Source organism: Engystomops pustulosus, chromosome 1 (genome assembly GCF_040894005.1).
Source record: "Engystomops pustulosus chromosome 1, aEngPut4.maternal, whole genome shotgun sequence".
NCBI classification, from domain to species: Eukaryota; Metazoa; Chordata; class Amphibia; order Anura; family Leptodactylidae; genus Engystomops; species Engystomops pustulosus.
The window spans coordinates 104622500-104643517 of NC_092411.1; the positions used below are offsets into that span (position 1 = coordinate 104622500).

The window sequence follows — 21018 nt, forward strand, 5'->3', positions numbered from 1 at the left end:
TGCACGCAACGGAAATCGGGTTGTGTGGCCGTATGAAAACCCGACGGATTTGGAAAAAACGCCGCATTTAAAAAAAGTGCCGCTTGACACGCGCTTACCTGCACCCAGGATAGGACGGTGAACTTCAGTGCACTCCAACGAACTTCAGCGCAGCAGCGACACCTAGTGGACATCGGGGGAACTACCTAAGTGAATTGCCGGAAGATCGGAATCCTCCACACAGAGCGCACCACTGGATCGCGAATGGACCGGGTAAGTAAATCTGCCCCATTATCTTGATATAGTAATAGACGGTATTTAGCTGAGTTTTGTTTCCCAGCAGGTTTTAGATGTGCAAAATGGCTGTAAAAACTAACGGTTGAGGGACAATTTCCGAAGGCACGATGGTCTTGATAAATTCCCCCCAATGAGTTATGTGGATCAATGACCAACTGATCTATAAACTGTAATACAAGTAATAGTTTTTATTCATTTAAAAAAATAAATCACTTGTGCAATTGTCCTCTGGTGGATAAATCTTCGAGATACAGGAAAGAAGTTGAGAATATAATGGAATGACCCTCAGGCTCTGTATGCAGGATGTTTCTAGAAATCTCGGAGAAATCCACTGTATGAATTCCCCAATCCCTGTAGTCTAGATAAATATATTGGAATATACTCATGTAGTCATGTGTCATGTAGACACTGAGTACATTTTTTATTTCTGCATAAGATGAATAGTCTACTTGTGCTCCTTTACCTCAGGAGATGTATAACCACTATTGGTTTAGTGCTTTGTACTTTATAGTCATATAAAATAGAAACTTTCTGATGTAAATCTGTTCTAGTTGCCCATGGAACCAACCAAAGCTCAGCTTTAATTTTATAAACAGCTGTTGGAAAATGAAAGCTGAGCTCTGATTGGTTGCCATGCAATTAGAACAGTTCTGCTCTAAGAGACTTATGATAAATCTCCCCCTATCTCTTCATTCAATCATTTCCAGAGAGCTGGTCACCACACTTTTTGTCATTATTTTTTTTTATACAACTAAACACTTACACTATGAATCCACACAAACTTTTAGTCCTAAAAGTGACTTGTTTTTGGTACATGAGATGGATAGGCTGGCCTGGTACAAACATGTTGCTACTTCTGATTGCATTTTCATTGTTAATAATTTTTTATAGGAGCAGATTTAAAGGAAAGGGCGAAAATGCACCCAAGCGAGGTGGGACCATTTGTCTCAAAGGCTAGAGCATTGATGAATGAATTTGGTAAGTCCCTTTCAAGTTACTTTTATGTTACCTATATAGCATTAATAGAAAATGCAAGTGATCTCATTGCTCATTTCTTGACCCATATTTTATCTTGTGAGCAGGACCCTCACTCCTATTGCTCCATATTACTGTCTGTACTCTGTGATGTAGTATTTTATTTGTATTTGTCCCCTATAATTTATAAGATGGTCCTTATATTATTTATATATTTTGATTATTATTTTTGGCTTTTTTTTAAAATAAAGGTGAACAAATGTTAAAGTGCAACTTATATTATGTGGAAAATATGTTACTATTACTATACTAATATACTTTATTAACCAATTTTGCTTATGACAAATGGCTAAGGCTCAGATACCTTCAACCTTACTACCATCTACTCAATGAACCACCACAAAGGTAGAGGGTATCAGAGCCAGTCAGTGGTAATCGGAATATATACCAGCACATGGCAAGGCAGAGCGGAATTATAGCATCTAGAGCTTACATAAAAATGTCATTAGTAGTTTAGCTATTTTAGTCCTGGGAGGCCTCCTTTCTAGATAACTGTTGTCTACACTCAATTTTGGGACAATTATCAGAGATGTCTGAAGTAAAACTTTTCTAGTTGCCCATGGAAACCTATAAGCTGTACCTATACCTATCAGCTATAATTTTATAAACAGCTGTGGGAAAATAAAGGCTGAGCTGTGATTGGTTGACATGGGCTACTAGAACAGTTCTGCTCTCAGATACTTCTGATAAATCTCCCCCAATGTGTACTGGCTGCATAGGGAGGTTCCCTATTGCAAGCATGGGCGACTAGCTGAGGGTGCTCCCAAACTGCAGTAATGTGAAGCTGGCCAGGTAGGCGCAGGGCAGGTGCTGAGTTCATAGGGGAACTGCCCATACCTGAGACCTCCTTCGAGCAGGAGAGTGACATCAGCAGGGGGATAGCTTGTTTGCATAGTCGAGCTCCACCACCTCATGACTTTATCTCAGGGATTAAAAAAAATAGTTTTTAGTGGCATGCTGCAACATTGTCCAGCTGTAAAAACACCTTTTGTACACTTGCAAACTACCAGACAAACAAGGTACTCTTTGTGGTATTTTGGAGGTTAGAGAACGCTACAAATTTTCTTTAAACATTTTAAGGAGGTTTAGTTACACTTTAATTTCTACAAGAAGTTGTATCTTTCAGGACATAGACTTCTTTCTTTTCTGACTAGAAGCGCGCACCCAGTCTCCTGTAAAACACCGAAGTAAAGTGGATATTATAGTATAATGTCATTTCTTGTTAAATTAGAAGAAAGTAGGTCAGTAAATGTCATTTAAAGAAAAAAATGTGCAATGCAAATCAGTGCAATTCTGTGATCTGAGCAGGTATACAACTGTACTAGACATTGCAGCTGAAGAACAAGGAGTTAAATATAGGGTTTGCCTGTTACTGAGCTGCATAAGCTTGGCTTACCAAGCAATTGCACAGGGTACCGGGCCACAAAAATGAAAGCTTTAATGTGGACAGTCAGTGACATTATGTGGGTGACTGAACTTGTCTTAGGTATGACTTCCTGCCACATGTTTGTACAGCTTCTTCTCCATATACACTTCTGATGTTGACAAGATTCTGTAGATAATTATAACTCAGCAGAATACAAACCACATTGGTGGTTCAGGCACTGACAAAGGAAATAGACTTTTGTTCACAATCCATGAGTAAAGAGTACCTTGGAGTTTAGCTTTATTTAACAATAGCTGTAGATCCCGACATTGCCCGGGATAGTCAATAACCGCTCTGAGCTATGACAAAATAGAATGGGTTTATGAAAAATATGTATATTTATATGTATCTCTCTCTCTGTATGTTTCTGATGGTCTGTCTGGACTGTCTCTGTCTAGACTGTCTCTGTTTTTTATCTGTCTCTTTGTACGTGACTGTTTCTGACTGTCTCACTTTACATGACTGTCTCTGTATGTGACTATTGTTCTGTATGTGACTGTCTTCCTCTGTCTTTCTGTATGTTACTGTCTGTCTGTACATGGCTGTCGCTCTGTACATGGCTGTCGCTCTGTACATGGCTGTCGCTCTGTACATGGCTGTCGCTCTGTACATGGCTGTCGCTCTGTACATGGCTGTCGCTCTGTACATGGCTGTCGCTCTGTACATGGCTGTCTCTGACTGACTCTCTGTCTCTTTTTAATGAATAATCATAGTGAATAATCATAGTATATAAGGCTGGAAGGAGACGCAAGTCCATCAAGTCCAACCTTCAAGAATTAAATAAATGTTTTATCCCCATAACCCGTGATATTTTTTCTCTCCAGAAAGTCATCCAGGCCTCTCTTGAACATGTACATAGAGTCGGCCATAACAACCTCCTGCGGCAGAGAGTTCCATAGTCTCACTGCTCTTACAGTAAAGAACCTTTGTCTATGGTGATGGTAGAATCGCCTCTCCTCTAGGCGTAGAGGATGCCCCCTTGTCCTGGTCACAGGCCTAGGTATAAAAAGATCTTTGGAGAGATCCTTGTACTGTCCGTTCAGGTATTTGTACATTGTAATGAGGTCTCCCCTCAGTCGTCTTTTTTCTAAACTGAATAATCCCAAATTTTGTAATCTGTCATTGTATTCTAGTCCCCCCATTCCCCTAATAATCCTGGTTGCTCTCCTCTGCACCCGTTCCAGCTTTATTATATCCTTTTTATACACAGGTGCCCAAAACTGTACACAATATTCCATGTGTGGTCTGACCAGGGATTTGTATAAGGGCAGAACTATGTCTTTATCATGAGAATCTATTCCTCTCTTGATACATCCCATTATTTTATTTGCTTTAGCAGCAGCCGCCTGGCTCTGGTCACTAAAATTAAGTTTACCATCCACCAATACGCCCAAGTCCTTTTCAGCTTCAGTTTTACTAAGTAATTGACCGTTTAGAACATAATTATACTTTTTGTTTCCATGGCCCAAGTGCATAACTTTACATTTATCTACATTAAACCTCATCAACCATTTCTCTGCCCATCCCTCAAGCTTCCTCAAATCCCTCTGTAATGCTAAACTATCGACCTCAGTATTTATTACTTTACACAGCTTAGTATCATCTGCAAATATTGAAACTTGACTGTGTAAACCCACTACAAGGTCATTAATAAAAATATTAAAAAGAAGTGGCCCCAATACTGACCCCTGTGGCACTCCACTGGTAACATCAACCCAATCTGAGAATGTGCCTTTAATGACCACCCTCTGTTTTCTATCACTAAGCCAATTACTTACCCAGATACACAGATTTTCTCCTATTCCCAGCAGTCTCATTTTATATACCAACCTTTTATGTGGCACGGTGTCAAATGCCTTTGAGAAGTCCAGATATACAACATCCACAGCGTCCCCCAGATCCAGTCTTGAACTTACCTCCTCGTAGAAACCAATCAGATTAGTCTGACAGGACCGATCTCTCATAAACCCATGCTGACGCTGGGTTATAAGGTTGTGCACAATGAGATACTCCAGGATAGCATCTCTAATAAACCCCTCAAATATTTTCCCCACCACAGCAGTTAGACTTACGGGTCTGTAGTTTCCAGGATCGCTATTTGATCCTTTTTTGTATATTGGTACCACATTTGCTATGCGCCATTCCTGTGGAACATAACCAGTCCTCAGTGAATCTTCAAATATTAAAAATAACGGTCTGTCTATCACCGTACATAATTCATGCAGAACCCGGGGGTGTATGCCATCTGGCCCAGGTGATTTATCTATCTTAGTGGTTGCGAGGCGGCGCCGTACCTCTTCCTGGGTTAAACTGTTGACATTATAAAAAGAATTTACATTATTCCTCATTGTGTCTTCCACCAGGGGATTTTCCTGGGTAAAGACAGTTGAGAAGGCGACATTCAGTAGATTGGCCCTTTCCTCATCTCCTTCCACCATGACCCCCATGTTATTTCTAAGGGGACCCACGCTCTCTGTTTTTAGTTTCTTATCATTTATATACTTGAAAAATAATTTGGGATTATTTTTGCTCTCCCTGGCAATATTTCTCTCAGTCTCTATTTTTGCGGCCTTTATCTGCTTTTTACAGGATTTATTTTTCTCTCTATAATCCTGTAATGCCTCATCGCTACCTTCACGTTTTAGCACCTTAAACGCTTTATCTTTCTCGCTTATTGCTTTCCTTACAAGACTAGTTAGCCACATAGGGTTTTTCTTGTTCCTTTTATGCTTTTTCCCATAAGGTATGTGTTTCTCACAGGACTTTTTCAGAATATATGAGAAAAAGTCCCATTTTTGGGGGGGGCTTTTGTCCTTGAGAGCATTATCCCAGTCTATGCCTTTAAGGTCTTCCCTTAGTTGATGAAAATTTGCCCTCCTGAAGTTTAGAGTGTTGGTTGCCCCTTCACTAACATGCTTAGTAAAGCGTAATACAAAATCAATGATATTATGATCACTATTCCCCAGGTTCCCCCCAACCTGTAGTTTTGATACCCTATCAGGTCTGTTGGTAAGGATAAGGTCCAGCAGTGCCCCCCCCCCCCTCTTTGTCTGTCTCTCTGTATGTGACTCTCTGGACTGTCTCCCTGCCTTTCTCTAAGTACTGTGCCTCTCTGTCTCCCAGCTTCCATCCACATTACCTCACATATTAGCGGTCTTATACTCATTTTCTATTGTAACCAATCAAAGCTCATATTAAAGGGGTTGTTACATCTTTCACCGTATCCCAGTCCTGATACAGTGCTGAGAGATGGGGACAGATGGGAGTGGCCACCTCGGCTGGCCGGAAGCTCCCTGAGCACAGCTTCCATGCCACTGCAAACAATCATGGGACATCAAGAGCAATGGAGGAGGTGAGTACACATTAGTTTTATTATAAAGCACACCCCAGCCTGGCTCCTTATTTTATGAACTCTATGTAAACCCTTTAATGCTCTGTGACAAAACAGCAATCACTGCTCGACTTCTAACTGCCACAGCAGACGATGGGGCACATTTACTGGCCGTGCCAGTCCCTTAGTATATAGCCAGTACCTGCTCCCTTAGTATATAGCCAGTGCCATTTTTTGTGCTGAGAAACTCGGCTTATTCTTGAGTATATAAGGTAAGTTTAGTGTGGACGTTTCTATAAACTCCAAGAGAAGTTTGGAGTCCAATAAGATGCAATCAGTGAAATGGTAAAAAAAACACATTTTATAACCACCTTTGAAAAGTTTTGCAAAATCACTGATTTTAAACATATATGAGGTTTTGTATGTTTTGCTGAATAAAAATTGATTAATAGCTTAAAAGAAATCAACCACTATGATCAAGGAATGTAAACCAATCACACTTACATGCTGGTGTGTGCCCCTCTTGCAGGATCCGCTCCTCTTTCAGCTTCTAATGCCCTTGTTTTTATGGGGAAAAAAAAGGATTGAGAAATTATGCAAATTAACAGCTATGGAGCCTGGAGCCCCTCTGACTCATTTGCATAATTTTTAAAGCCTTTTTCGTAAAAACAACATTAGAACCTAAAAGAAGTTCTGTGCACCTCCACTTCTGGGGGGGAGGGGGAGCCAGTACGGGCTGCAGTAGTGTCGTTGGGCGGTTGAGATTAGGCTTTTATGATTCTAGTGGGGAAGAGGGGTTCAGCAAAAGATTGCATAGAGGCTGGGCCAGCCATGTGTAGCAGTCCAGGTCTACACTGTCCGGGAGATCTGCCCTGTCCGGTGTTTCTCTATGCGTATTCACCCAGAGAAATGTTATTTAGGTTCAATGATAAACCCTTTGCTGCACAAAATTGTGTTATTAAAAAATACAGTTTGTTCCGAAGAAAAAAAAAAATGACCCCATAAAGAAAAATGGCCTGGTCATTAAAGAAAAAAATGTGCAGAGAAAAGGAGTTAAAAGGGTTTATTTTCAAGTTTATAAGTTTCCTTAAAAGGAATACTCCTGATGGTAGCTTCCTTCCTCTATTCTCACTTCTACTCTATTTTTGGCTTATACTGACACTTAGTCTAACTATCTGGACGTAGGTCCTCCAGAGAGGAGAGGATCTTTTTTTTTTTTAGTAGATTGAAAAAATAGACCTCTTCGTGTTTTTTTCCCCCAAATGAGGTAGAATGCAGTTTAACCGAGTGGATTCCCGACAGTAAAGAAATCAATGCATATTTTCAAGTTGCTCTATTATAGTTTGTTATGCGAAACAAAGACTATTTTCCTTTCATACAATTTAACAAGCCTGCACAATCTTCAGCATACCATGATCGAAAATAAATTTTGCTGCACACTTATTTAAAGGGAACCTACCACCACAAATCTACCTATAAAGGTAGATTGGGTGGTAGGTGGATCAATGGGACGTGAGGATAGCCCTTTTAAGGGCTAATCCTCACGTCCCTGCACTTTTTTAATAACTTTAATTTGGTATTTATTCAAATTTACTTATGCGGCTACCGGGGCGTGGAGTAGCCGCATATGAGATTACACGAGGCGGCTACTCCACGCCCCGGTAGCCATTTTACCACTCCTACTCACCCATCTTCGGCGCGCAGCTCCGTGTAGCTGCGCGCCCTCGTCCGGCGATCCTGCCGTCTGCGCATGCGCAGAAGAGCAGGCCCGCGCCGGTTTCGGAGTTGTGACCGCGCAGGCGCGGGCCTGCTCTTCTGCGCATGCGCAGACGGCAGGATCGCCGAACGAGGGCGCGCAGCTACGCGGAGCTGCGCGCCGAAGATGGGTGAGTAGGAGGGGTAAAATGGCTACCGGGGCGTGGAGTAGCCGCCTCATGTAATCTCATATGCGGCTACTCCACGCCCCGGTAGCCGCATAAGTAAATTTGAATAAATACCAAATTAAAGTTATTAAAAAAGTGCAGGGATGTGAGGATTAGCCCTTAAAAGGGCTCTCCTCACGTCCCATTGATCCACCTACCACCCAATCTACCTTTATAGGTAGATTTGTGGTGGTAGGTGCCCTTTAAATTGGCTAGGTGCCCTGGAAAGGGACCCAGTCCTTCATTACATGTATGACAGATTCCAGTCACACTATTCATAGAAGTTGCAGAAGTATTTCACAGCTCATACAACATAAAGTTTTGGTCCTAAAGCCGGACCTTCTCCAGACACCGTTTTTGGTTTTAGGGTTACATTTGTGTGGCCGCATATAGCAGTACAATGGCGCTGGTAGCAAGTATTGCGCTGTTTGCTGCCAAGGAGAAGGCAATAGATGCTACCTTTGTACCCCTATATGCAGCCACACAAACCTAACCCTAAACTGCAAACTGTGTTTGAAGAAGGTCCGGCTTTAGGGCTGAAACATCACATTGTATTTAGCATACCATAGACTTTCCCTCACATTACTGTGAAGGTGAACACTATTTTTACTAGCAGCATCTTAATCCACGGAGTAGCTCTAAAGGTGCACTTACGTTCATTAAGCCATTATACCAACAAAAATACACCATGAAAAAATGTAACAGGTGCTATTAGTGATCTAGAAATGCTGTAGGATCTTTATCTGCCTGGCTTTGTCCAGGATAAGGTGACAGCATGTCCCACCCTAGCTAAAGCTACACAGCTCATTCTGTTACAGGCTCAGGAAGTCCTTTTTGGCAGCATGGTGAGGTTCAGAGTGTTCAGTGAGTAAGCCATACTCGAAAATCCTTTTTATTATTCTGGTCTTGTCCGTGTAATATTTCAGAGATATATCAAGCCCAGTTCTATTCCACAGCAAAACTTCATTACTAAACTCATTTCTGTTGTTTATGGTTAGGCAGTTTCATTTATACTGTCATTAAAGTTCTTCAAAGCCTGACAAAGTCTGAGCGAAATACGAGATGCTTTCATTTTTTTTATTTGCCAGTGCTGTTGTATAATGTTCATGCAAAAAAAAAAAAAAATACTAATTATGCTAATAATATACTAACATCCAAGAGTGGCCATTCAAAATATGCTAATCTGCCCATTTCTCTGGGCTGTTATATCACATAATAAGGTACAGCTGTTGACGGGTGCCATTCTCAGTATGTGCAGTGCTACTTTACATGTTATTCTTTCTCAGCGTGTCAAGTCGTGTGTGTGATCAGTCTGATGATTTACTTACTTAAGAGTATACTGAAAACCAGAGAATGCCAGCAGCACCATGACATTCATCTCCTTCTCCTTGGTCCTATATTGTTCATTAGCACAGTCCAAAAGGGAAAGACAATACATATTGTTATCTATCTACCTCTCTTTTCTCCTTTGTATATTCTGTATGCATCCCATGTGCATTTCTTTTTTGCTTACCCTCTACTATATATGTAGGAAGATCTGAACCTCTTAAAGTGGTTTTCCCACTATAGACTTTGGGGAAATAGCCATTCTAGAAAAGAATGGAGTGCTGTCATGGGCACCAGATCTCCATTATATGGAGCATGTAGGTGTGATCCTGATTCACACTGTTTCACTCTTCTGTGTTCTATATATGTACCGTATCTGTATTTTAACACAAAAAACTGGGAAAACCTATTGACTTGAGTATAAGTCTAGGGTGGGAAATGCATTGGTCACAGTCTCTAACCAGTATATAGCTTGCCAGCTCCTGCCCCCCAGTATATAACCTGCCAGCCCCTGACCCCCCCCCAGTATATAGCCTGCCATCCCCTGCCTCCAGTAAATAGCCTTTCAGTCCCTGCCCCCCAGTCTATAGCCTGCCAGCCCCTGCCCTCCAGTATGTAGCCTGCCAACCCCTGCCCTCCATTATGTAGCCTGCCAGTCTCTGCCCTCTGGTATATAGCCTGCCAGCCCCTGTCCTCCAGTTTATAGCCTGCCAGCCCCTGCCCTCCAGTATAAAGCCCCATAACATCCTACAAAAATGATAGTATGCATAAAAAACCACGGAGGTATAAAGTAGACATTTAGTGAATGTTAGTTATAACGTTTTCTGGTGTTATGACTCATGTGTGGAAAAAGTAGAACATTTTGAATTTCGAAAATTGCGAATTTTTCCAAATTTTCACCAAATATCTGATTTTCTCATAAATAAATGCAAAACATACCACCAAAATTTTGTAACTAACATGAAGTACAATGGGGCAGATTTACTTACCCGGTCCATTCTCGATCCAGCGGCGCGTTCACTGCGCTGGATTCGGGTCCGGACGGGATTCATTAAGGTAGTTCCTCCTTCGTCCACCAGGTGGTGTTGCGCTGAAAAGCATCGTAACGCGCTGGAGTTCACCGAGGCGGGCTGAGTGAAGGTAAGTGCAAGCTCCGCGACAGATTTTTTTTTTTTTTAAAATGCGGTTTTTCCTAATCCGTCGGGTTTTCGTTTGGCCACGCCCCCCGATTTCCGTCGCGTGCATGCCAGCGCCGATGCGCCAGAATCTGATTGCGTGCGCCAAAATCCCGGGGCAATTCAGGGAGAATCGGTGCAAATTGGAAATATTCGGGTAACACGTCGGGAAAACGTGAATCGGGCCCTTAGTAAATGACCCCCAATGTGTCACGAGAAAACAATTTCAAAATCACTTGGATATGTTAAAGCGTTCAAAGGTTATAACCACTTATATTGACATAGGGCAGATTTGAAAAAATGGGCTGTGTCAGGAAGATGAAAAGTGGCTTCAGCGTTAAGGGGTTAATAGACTCCAGTATAGGCTGACTTTTGTGCTGAAAAACTCTGCTTATATTCGAGTATATAGGGTACATTTAGAGAGTAAATATACAGTAATTTTGGCACTCATACAATTTTAACCTTGGGATCTTTAAAAGGTCTAGCATACAATATGTAATATTGTGTAAAACTCATCAATAAGTTTTACACACATATCTTATGATAGGAAGGGTCCAAAAGGGTTAACATTGTAAGAGTGACAGAATTTCTATACATTTTATCCTATCTATCTGCTGTTTCTCTTATACCCGAGAAAACATTGTATTATGCACCTACACTCTAGCACAAATTCCCCCCTCTTATTTAAGTAGCTGCTTCTTTCTGCTTAATATACAGTGCTAACCAACTAGCTTCATTGATTTTTCTCTGTACTGTGTATTTCTTGTGTTTCCTTCTATTTCCTATTTTATTTATTTTTGAAAAATAGTATGTAGGGACAGACCACTTTTTATATGGACCCCAAAACAAGCAGACATCTATTTAGTCTCCAGTAGATAAGATAACCACTGTACACTAACCTCACAAGGTATGGTTCAGAAAGTAAGAATTCTCCTCTTGGAGATCCTGCCAATTAAACTGCCTTATAGGCGCAAGGAGACTTATTGATCCTCCACTAGGGGATTCTGGGAAATATGCACATAGGTTTTCCAGGATTGGAAAAGGAAAGCAATTCCTCCTATCGCTACCTTGAAAGGCAGTCCCCTTAACAGCAAGCATGACCTACAAGAAGCCTTTCAATGTTATTTCTCAGAATGTAAAGCATTTCCAAATAATATGTTGTCCCACTCTAATAAGTGGGTATGTACCCCTAATAATAATTTTTGTAACCCTAAGTGAAATTCTACATCTAGAGTTCAAGATTCTACCCTAAAATAAGGGTCTGTAAAATAAGTTAGAAATATGGTTTGTAGGGCAGTATTGCCATATTTGCAGCAAAACTCACATCATGACTAATATATAAAAACTAAACTGGGTCTAAAATGTAACTCGCATATTTGGAATACGAATAATAAATGTACATAACCGTTTTTTAGAAAGTCCCGTATTACAGCTCACCCACAGGACACATCTGTGGAAAATCAGTCTAAAATGAGTCGTATTGTTTCTTATAGACGTTTGCTCCTTACATTATCAGTATACATTTCACGACATATGAAAACCGCCACGGCTATTACCACAGCTTAGCGTGAAGTGCTTAAGTATTGCAGATTATCCTATTAGAAGGCACCGGAAGCCTCATTCATTTGCTGCAGTAAAGTAGCCCACATGTCTGACATTGCTGCAGTTATGCTTTTCTTACCAGCAGCAGCTGAGTGTTTTGTTTTGCACTAAAAAAAGATCAAGAGGTTCTAATCAATACTCTAAAAATAACTATATGGAAAAATCCCTCGCCTCATGAGCCAGGGAAATCTGATCTGCATTTTTCCTTTACATGATGATAACATGTTTGTCTACTCGCTCTCTGAAATTGCTTTATACTTGACTTGGTTCCGTGCTCCGACATTCATGAGCTGCTTCTTTGTAAGAGAAGAGATTTCCACACATCTATTACCAGTTGTATATGTTGGCAGATAAATATACGCTGCTTTCTCAACTGTGATTATCTTAATAAATAATATATGAAAGGACTAAATAGGGGGCCATTATAACTAGAAGCTATCTATCTATCTATCTATCTATCTATCTATCTATCTATCTATCTATCTATCTATATCTTTATTAGACATCATGAATTAATGTTGGGGAATAGTCTATCATAAATACATTGCTGGCGCAGTACTTCTCGGTTTACTTGTATATGCCCTTATTCCTTGAGAAAGCAAAGTATTACTCACTCAGGTCAGTGAAACATGTAGGAAATTATTATATAACTGTATTCCTAACATCATTCCAAGACAGTGCTTCCTGTCTACAGTCAAACACCCAGTACAACTATACCAGAGCCCTAGCAGATTTTACTTTGAGTGACTCCTTTAGTTCAGTCCTAAAGGAAACCTACCACTTTAAAATGCCAGTTATAACCCTCAAATAGCTTGCACCAGCTCAGGGTGAGCTGATGCCAGAGCATATCTTCATCATTTGCAGAAACCGCTGTATTCCTTTTTAAACTGTTTTATTCTTTATATTCCAACCACACTTTGGCGCACCACAATATGTGCTCGACGCACCATGCGTGAGACAGTTTGTGCGGCTGTTTAGGAAGTGCCGGAGAGCCAGTGACGTCACCGAGCTCTTGGGCACCCTCGTGCCTGCACAACTTCGCGTGCGAAGCCGGCCAGGATAGAAATTTGAAGTTGCGCAGGGTCTGCTCTTCTTTTGGCTTCTTATGACCTGTTTAGGTTAAAGTCGAATTTGCATGTAAGTCAGAACTGGTATATTTTATAATTTTAGCTCAGGGCAAAAAAAATTTTTTGTCCCTGTGACAATTGGATTTTCAAAATTTTGTGCTGTCATGGGTATAAGGATTGTCAATAAAGCTTCATTACAAACACCGTACAGCTGAGCATTACACCCTGGGACTAAAGTAAAGCATCCAGAGAGCTTCACCAAAGGTCACAGTGGGCAGAGAGGCCCGCCTGTAACGAGGGGTCCTCGTGTGTCCTTAAATCGGGGACCGTCTGCATATTCAATATATATTTTGCACTACACACAAATATATAGACATGTATAGACCCAGTAATTTTTCTGGTAAGCACAGTGGCTTAAGAAAGGAAGGACTGGGGCTGCTATTCATTGTGGATGACAGGGCTCTTTGTGACAGTAGGGATACATGTTTGAATCTCAGTTTGTCGGAGGTTTGTGATTAAGTCTTCTGCTTTCTAGATGCTGACATTGCCTGGAGAACCATGAAGTGACCTTGCACATCTGCTGTAACAAGGGTCATAAATGTGTAGGGTGATGAGACATTAATAGTGTCAGCCTTCCATTGTCTGAGATGAAATGTCACAGCAGACGGCCTTGGAATGTGTGTCACATTCCCTTAACACACTACTGCATTCTGATCTTTGACCGTGTATGTGTATTTTCAGGAAGATGTCAAGCTGAGCACAAACAAAAGCTTTTATTATTGTGGTACGCCTTTATGTAAACTGTGATGAGCCCTTATACTTATTATAATGGCTTTCCTATTAATATCCCTATTATGTGCATAGACTAGGTCTGTTGGCGGTGGTAAACAATCACAGCTAGTAACACGTGCAATACTTCAGTACTAGGGCAGCAAGGCTTCTTACCATATAGCTGTAGGGGTATGTATATGAATATATAAGGGTTATTCTGACAGATCTTATAACCAATCACTTGTATGTATCTTATGGAATAATTACTACAGCTTTAGATGCCATAGAAGCTGCTGCGGGCCGTAACAGCTCAGATGCCTGCTTAATATGGAGTACAGAATATGGAGATGAGTGTTCTCATTTTCTGTTATTCCAGCTTTTTGATGGAAATTTTGCAGTGGTGTCAACCTATTTGGAGATCTATATTAAGTTATTTATGATGAATGGTGAAAGTGTTACTGTCCCGATGACTTATACTTCTGTGAGGTTGGTACTGTAGTGCTATGACATCATAACTCACTGCAGTAAGTTCATACTGCTGACATGCAGACAATGGGGCACATTTACTAAGAACAGTGCAGAGGGTGCCAGATTCATGATTTGTGGCGCCCATTCTGTTCAATAAACTTTATTGAAATTGGCAAATGACAAGGTTCAAAGCAATATCAATGAATCAAGTACAAACTACAACAGTATTCAAATCTTAGTTCACGTAAGACAGGTGTCATACATCCAGTGGTACAACTAAATGAATATGAATAGCCTTTTCATAAAAAGAACAATATTAGTGGTGTAATAAAAGCCATCTCTACATACACTCACCGGCCACTTTATTAGGTACACCTGTCCAACTGCTTGTTAACACTTAATTTCTAATCAGCCAATCACATGGCGGCAACTCAGTGCATTTAGGCATGTAGACATGGTCAAGACAATCTCCTGCAGTTCAAACCGAGCATCAGTATGGGAAAGAAAGGTGATTTGAGTGCCTTTGAACGTGGCATGGTTGTTGGTGCCAGAAGGGCTGGTCTGAGTATTTCAGAAACTGCTGATCTACTGGGATTTTCACGCACAACCATCTCTAGGGTTTACAGAGAATGGTCCGAAAAAGAAAAAACATCCAGTGAGCGGCAGTTCTGTGGGCGGAAATGCCTTGTTGATGCCAGAGGTCAGAGGAGAATGGGCAGACTGGTTCAAGCTGATAGAAAGGCAACAGTGACTCAAATCGCCACCCGTTACAACCAAGGTAGGCAGAAGAGCATCTCTGAACACACAGTAGGTCGAACTTTGAGGCAGATGGGCTTCAGCAGCAGAAGACCACACCGGGTGCCACTCCTTTCAACTAAGAACAGGAAACTGAGGCTACAATTTGCACAAGCTCATTGAAATTGGACAGTAGAAGATTGGAAAAACATTACCTGGTCTGATGAGTCTCGATTTCTGCTGCGACATTCGGATGGTAGGGTCAGAATTTGGCGTCAACAACATGAAAGCATGGATCCATCCTGCCTTGTATCAACGGTTCAGGCTGGTGGTGGTGGTGTCATGGTGTGGGGAATATTTTCTTGGCACTCTTTGGGCCCCTTGGTACCAATTGAGCAACGCCACAGCCAACTGAGTATTGTTGCTGACCATGTCCATCCCTTTATGACCACAATGTACCCAACATCTGATGGCTACTTTCAGCAGGATAATGCGCCATGTCATAAAGCTGGAATCATCTCAGACTGGTTTCTTGAACATGACAATGAGTTCACTGTACTCAAATGACCCCCACAGTCACCAGATCTCAATCCAATAGAGCATCTTTTGGATGTGGTGGAACGGGAGATTCGCATCATGGATGTGCAGCCGACAAATCTGCGGCAACTGTGTGATGCCATCATGTCAATATGGACCAAAATCTCTGAGGAATGCTTCCAGCACCTTGTTGAATCTATGCCACGAAGAATTGAGGCAGTTCTGAAGGCAAAAGGGGGTCCAACCCGTTACTAGCATGGTGTACCTAATAAAGTGGCCGGTGAGTGTATAAGATGCATATGAAAAATGTTGTATAAGACCATATCTCTAAGTAACGAAAACTAACAACGTTAACCACATTAAACACATAGGATGAATGGATACAAGGGAAAGCACATTGGGAATGATGGGGAATGAGAAAGGAGAAGGCAAAGGGAAGGAACTCACAAGGGGAGGAGGGAGGATAAGGGGTACAAGGATTCATCAACTTGATTCGAGTCCGCCAGCCCCTCCATAGCTCTCATCTCCTACATTCTTATGATGTTGTTCAGGGCTTCTGCACACTGGGCTCTTGATGGGCAAACACTTGACTTTCAGAGCCTGGGAATTATCTGGCAAGTATCAGCAATGCAATGTCTCAGAAAGCCTTTCTGCACAGCTGAGATAGAGCCAGGAATCATAGTTAACAGCCCAAGATCTGGAAGTGGTGTAATAGTGTCCGACCATAATTTATTGTAGAGTGAAAAAAACCCTTTCCACTGACCCCAGGGCAAGACGTGGCGCCCTTTCTTCATGAATCTGGCACTCTCTTCCCAGCTCAGACAGAGTGCATCACTTTTTTTTTTGTTGCTTTAATGTGGTGCGTGCTACACACTTCCGTTGGACTTTGCATGTTAAATTTGGTACAAGGTCTGACTGAGCTGCAGAACTCCCATTTCAGTAGAGAATTTTGTGTTGCGTCTGGTATGTAACAGCATGCGCCACAGTTGTTTCGCATTCTCAACAAATGTGTCTCAGAAACTACTTAAATACCTGTACAAGCAGTTTGCACATGAAAGAACGTGCAAAGTCCAACAGAAAACTGGCATTGGGGCTTTAGTAAATGTGGATTAATGTTTCTTGGATGGGGAATGACCCTGTGAAACCGGTAGCAGATATGGGGATCTGTACTGTAAGGGGAATGTATGGACACTTACCCACATGTAAACTGTGTGGCACTAGCTGCAGAACTTAAGAGAAGATATCTTCCTGATTCCATGCCTGGCAGAAAATTCCCTCCCTGGCTCCACACGCTTTGCCTGATCCTTACTTTACTATTTGCTTACATAAATTAGCCTTTTTCAATTACATCTGACAGACTGCAATAGGCGTGCAACATTTTATCCTTGCTTGGCATCCTCTGAACTAAGTGTTGTTTCAGTATTTCCCAGGAATTTTGCATCCATGTCGCCGCTAACGGTTATTAACTACTTGGCAGCGTGAACGTATTTGTGTATGAGTTATTTGGTTGCCATGTTACATCATTGTAAACATCTTTAGTGGTTTCCCTTGATAAATCATTTGCTTTGTCTGTTCTTTTAGGTAAAGGGATGCTAAAACTTTGTTAAACATCTTACTGCAGTCTGACATCTTTCTCAGTCTGAGCTCTTTTTATGGATTACTAAGCTTCTTTGTATTTTTATGAAAACAAACCATTAGGAAAATATTACATATCTCTTTCCATATATAACAGGCCATTTCTCCCTTCTGAAGCAAACATGCCAGATTATATATGTCACTTAATTTCAATGGGGGCACATTTACTTACCCGGTCCTGTCGCGATCCAGCGGCGCGTTCTCCGTCGAGGATTCAGGTCTTCCGGTGATTCACTAAGGTAGTCCGCCCGATGTCCACCAGGTGTCGCTGCTGTGCTGAAGTCCGCCGGAGTTCATCATCCTATCCTGGGTGCAGGTAAGCGATTGACACTTTTTTTTAAATTCCGCTTTTTTCCGAATCCGTCGGGTTTTCCGACGCTCACGCCCCGCTCCCCCCCAAATTTCCGTTGCATGCATGCCGATGCCACAATCCGATCGCGAGCACCAAAAACCCGGGGCAATTCGGCGCAAACCGGTAATTTTCGGGAAACCCAACGAAAAAGAGCGATTCAGGCCCTTGGTAAATGACCCCCATTGTGTCTGATGCTGGGTGATTAATTTGGTGCAGTATAAGACTAGTAAATTGTACTTTGCACCTTGTACATTCACATGACGATGTGCCCGCGCTGCTCACCCCTCCCCTCTCCTTAGCGATATATGACGCGCAGCCACAGACATGTCCTATCTTTCTCCCGGCTATGGAATGGTACGGTGCCGTAGGTGTGCTGCAACGCACCGCTCCCGTACAACGCCATTCGGCTATTGCCTTCTATGGGGGATATATACGGCATATATACGTCCCCCATACGGCCGTGTGAATGTACCCTTAGTTGGTCTATTTTTCACAATATTGAATTTTCTGGCACTCAGACTGAATTTTCTGAGTCACTGGCTATTTTCTTTTTGATCCCGCCCCCTTGTTACCAAGGACACCCCCCCTTTTGGACAAGTTGGAAAACGGCCTAAAAATGGTCTAAAACCTTGAGAATATGTGGCACACAGCATTTCAGGTGCAAATAACGCCAGATTTCTGACATAGACCTATTGATACATCTCCCAAATTGTATGATTACAGCTTACAGGCCTTTCTAAATAGGGTATGGTCTGCCAACATATACAAACTGTAACATGAAAACTGTATTCTCATCTGGGACATTTGGGTTCCATGCTGTGGGTTATATTGTCCATTAATGTGAACCCACCTCCTCCAACCCTGTCCTAAACACTAAAAACTAACGTGCAGATTACACTTTGGTTTTGGATTAGTACAAGAATTCTCTGGTTGATGTCTATAAATGAAACCTAAGTGTATACTTATGTCACTTAATGCTTAATCTCCACTGGGTTTATTTTCTGTAGATCAGGTAATCAAAGCACCAACAACTACTGCAAAAATCAACCCATTTCCAGTCTTTTTTTGTGTGCCAGCCTAAATTGGCATAATCTACACTAAAGCATCACCTTTACAGCTAGTAAAAAGGTTAATTGGCTGTATGTAAGAGGTTACCTTTACTGAATAACTGCATACACAGTAACACCCTATTGGATTTTCTTGGCTGCTGCTGTTAAATGCACAGATAGTACTGGTGGACGATATAGGTAAGTGGACAATGTCAGTCATGACGGATGTGTGTTGTAAATACGCTGTCTGAAATTGCACTAATAGAGTGAACAGCTGTTATCTCTAAATTTGTCTCTATAGAGACAGAGGACCTATTTACTTAGGTAGCCTGTGTCTACATCTAAATTAAAATATTTGATATTTTTAACACCTCTGGAAACTTTAGTGTGGTGACAAATAAACTGTATAGTTCTGAAAGAAAAATCTGAACCAGATTATTCCCTTTTTTGTGTTAAACACTGAACTGAAATGTTAGACCTGTTATCTTCCGACCATAGTGATGTAGTACCTACCCCATATTTTCTGTTTCTTGTGCTTCATTTTGATTTTGTAATTGAGGGTTACAAAGTAAAGAGGAAATGGCAAGACTTGTTGCATTTCCAAATCAATAAAAATAGAACAGATTTTTAGTATTATCTACACTGGGACCAGGTAGAGTGGAATTTAGTAATAGGAACCTGCAGGAGAAGCAGTGAACTTTTCCATATGGATGATGTCATTGACCTTCAAAAGCCACTGGGGCAGAAGTTTTACCCCGCAGAAAAGGGTTACCATAACCAGGAAGTAAAGGAGTGAGCGTTTGTAGGCCTGAGACTGCTGAATAATGCTGGATCAAGTGGTAAGGAGAAATCCTCTGACAGATGGTTGATTGAACTTATTTCCATATTTATCATCTGCTCTTTCATGTGTTCACCACAGTTCTTGAGATGTATTCGGGTTATTGAAGCGGTTTCTGTATATATGCTATCATTTTTCTGGGTGGAAATACCCCTTCTATACGATCCCCTAAAACGGACACCCCTGATGTAGGTGTGAACTTAGTCTTGCCTTGCTTGGGTTTCTATTAAGAGTCATAGTAAAAGGCCGCTGGTAGATTCGAAACTCCTGTCCGTGTCTTTTACTAATCTGATTGTTAAACTAACAATACCCATCTGGGGAAAGATTTTGTAAGTCTTGCTCATTCCTCAAACCTAGATTTCCAGTAGGTGTACTTGTGAGGAGAACATGTTGCTCTGTCTGTAAAATAGACAGTCATTAAGGGATGTTTTGCTAATAATGTTCTGTGTCACATCTATTGCATCACCTGCCCACTTCACACTAAAGATCTCATTTACAGCTGATAGAAATGGTTGTACTGTAGGAACTGGAGGAGATCATTACTATGATGGTTATCAACATCTTTCCCTCAAGTTCAGCTGCTTGGTGGGGGTGGATGTTGACAAAGGATGGCACACAATCTGTCTATATAATGGGCATGCACTGGCAGATGGGCTGTTTTATTTTAGCTCCATAACAATGATTTTAAGTTGAAAAATATACTGTTTTATTGTTTATCGAAAGCCTAAAAGTAGAACATCATCAATTAAGAAACTGCGGTTACTTTAGTTTCAAGGCCTATGGTAAAAAAAAATAATTTTATAGAACTTTTGTCTTGGTCATAACCACTTTGGGTCTATGTGAAAATCAGCAATGGAAATACTCGGGCTTCATAGTACCGTCACCAGCTTGAATGAATGCAGTGCTACAAAGCTATCCTAAAGTATATAAGTATTATTGTTGGAAACTCGTTTCCATTCCTCATTTGAAAGAACATGTTGTTGTAATGTGGCCCTGTGTATGAGTTCTATAGTAAGGGAAGGAGGATCTAGATTTTTTTAACCACAATTGGGCTTCTAGTTGAAAATGACAAATTTCGTTCTGCTTCTGTACTTGATATATCATTTTATCCATTTTTAATCAGATTTTATGTTATCATTTCAGCAAATTTACCAATGCCAACCATTGCCGCCTTGGATGGAGCAGCCTTGGGAGGAGGCCTTGAGATGGCATTAGCAAGTGACATCATTGTAGCAGGTAAGGTTAGTTGTACACATTCTGGAACATTATTCATCTTGTAGCTCATTAATTCAATAAACAAACAATGCAGACCTTCTCTTTTAACTATATTGGGGTTTTTTTTTGTAGCAATACATAAAGGATACATAAGTGCAGTTTGCCTGTGGAGTGCGGCAGATTCATCAAAACTGAAGCATGGTCTTCATTAATCTGGCGCCCCCTGCACTACTCCGGAAGTGTGCAGCCTTTTTTTTT

At 41.3% G+C, this 21018-nt stretch overlaps 1 protein-coding gene across 2 annotated transcripts in view; it reads left to right on the forward strand.

Moving 5' to 3' along the window:
- The window catches only part of AUH (AU RNA binding methylglutaconyl-CoA hydratase), a 136622-nt gene that overhangs the window by 54259 nt on the left and 61345 nt on the right, over nt 1-21018 (forward strand). For both annotated transcript variants that reach the window (XM_072150761.1, XM_072150762.1), the window contains exons 4-5: nt 1168-1254; nt 20689-20781. In XM_072150761.1, the coding sequence (XP_072006862.1) occupies nt 1168-1254; nt 20689-20781 (180 nt within the window). The remainder of the gene's footprint in view (nt 1-1167; nt 1255-20688; nt 20782-21018) is intronic.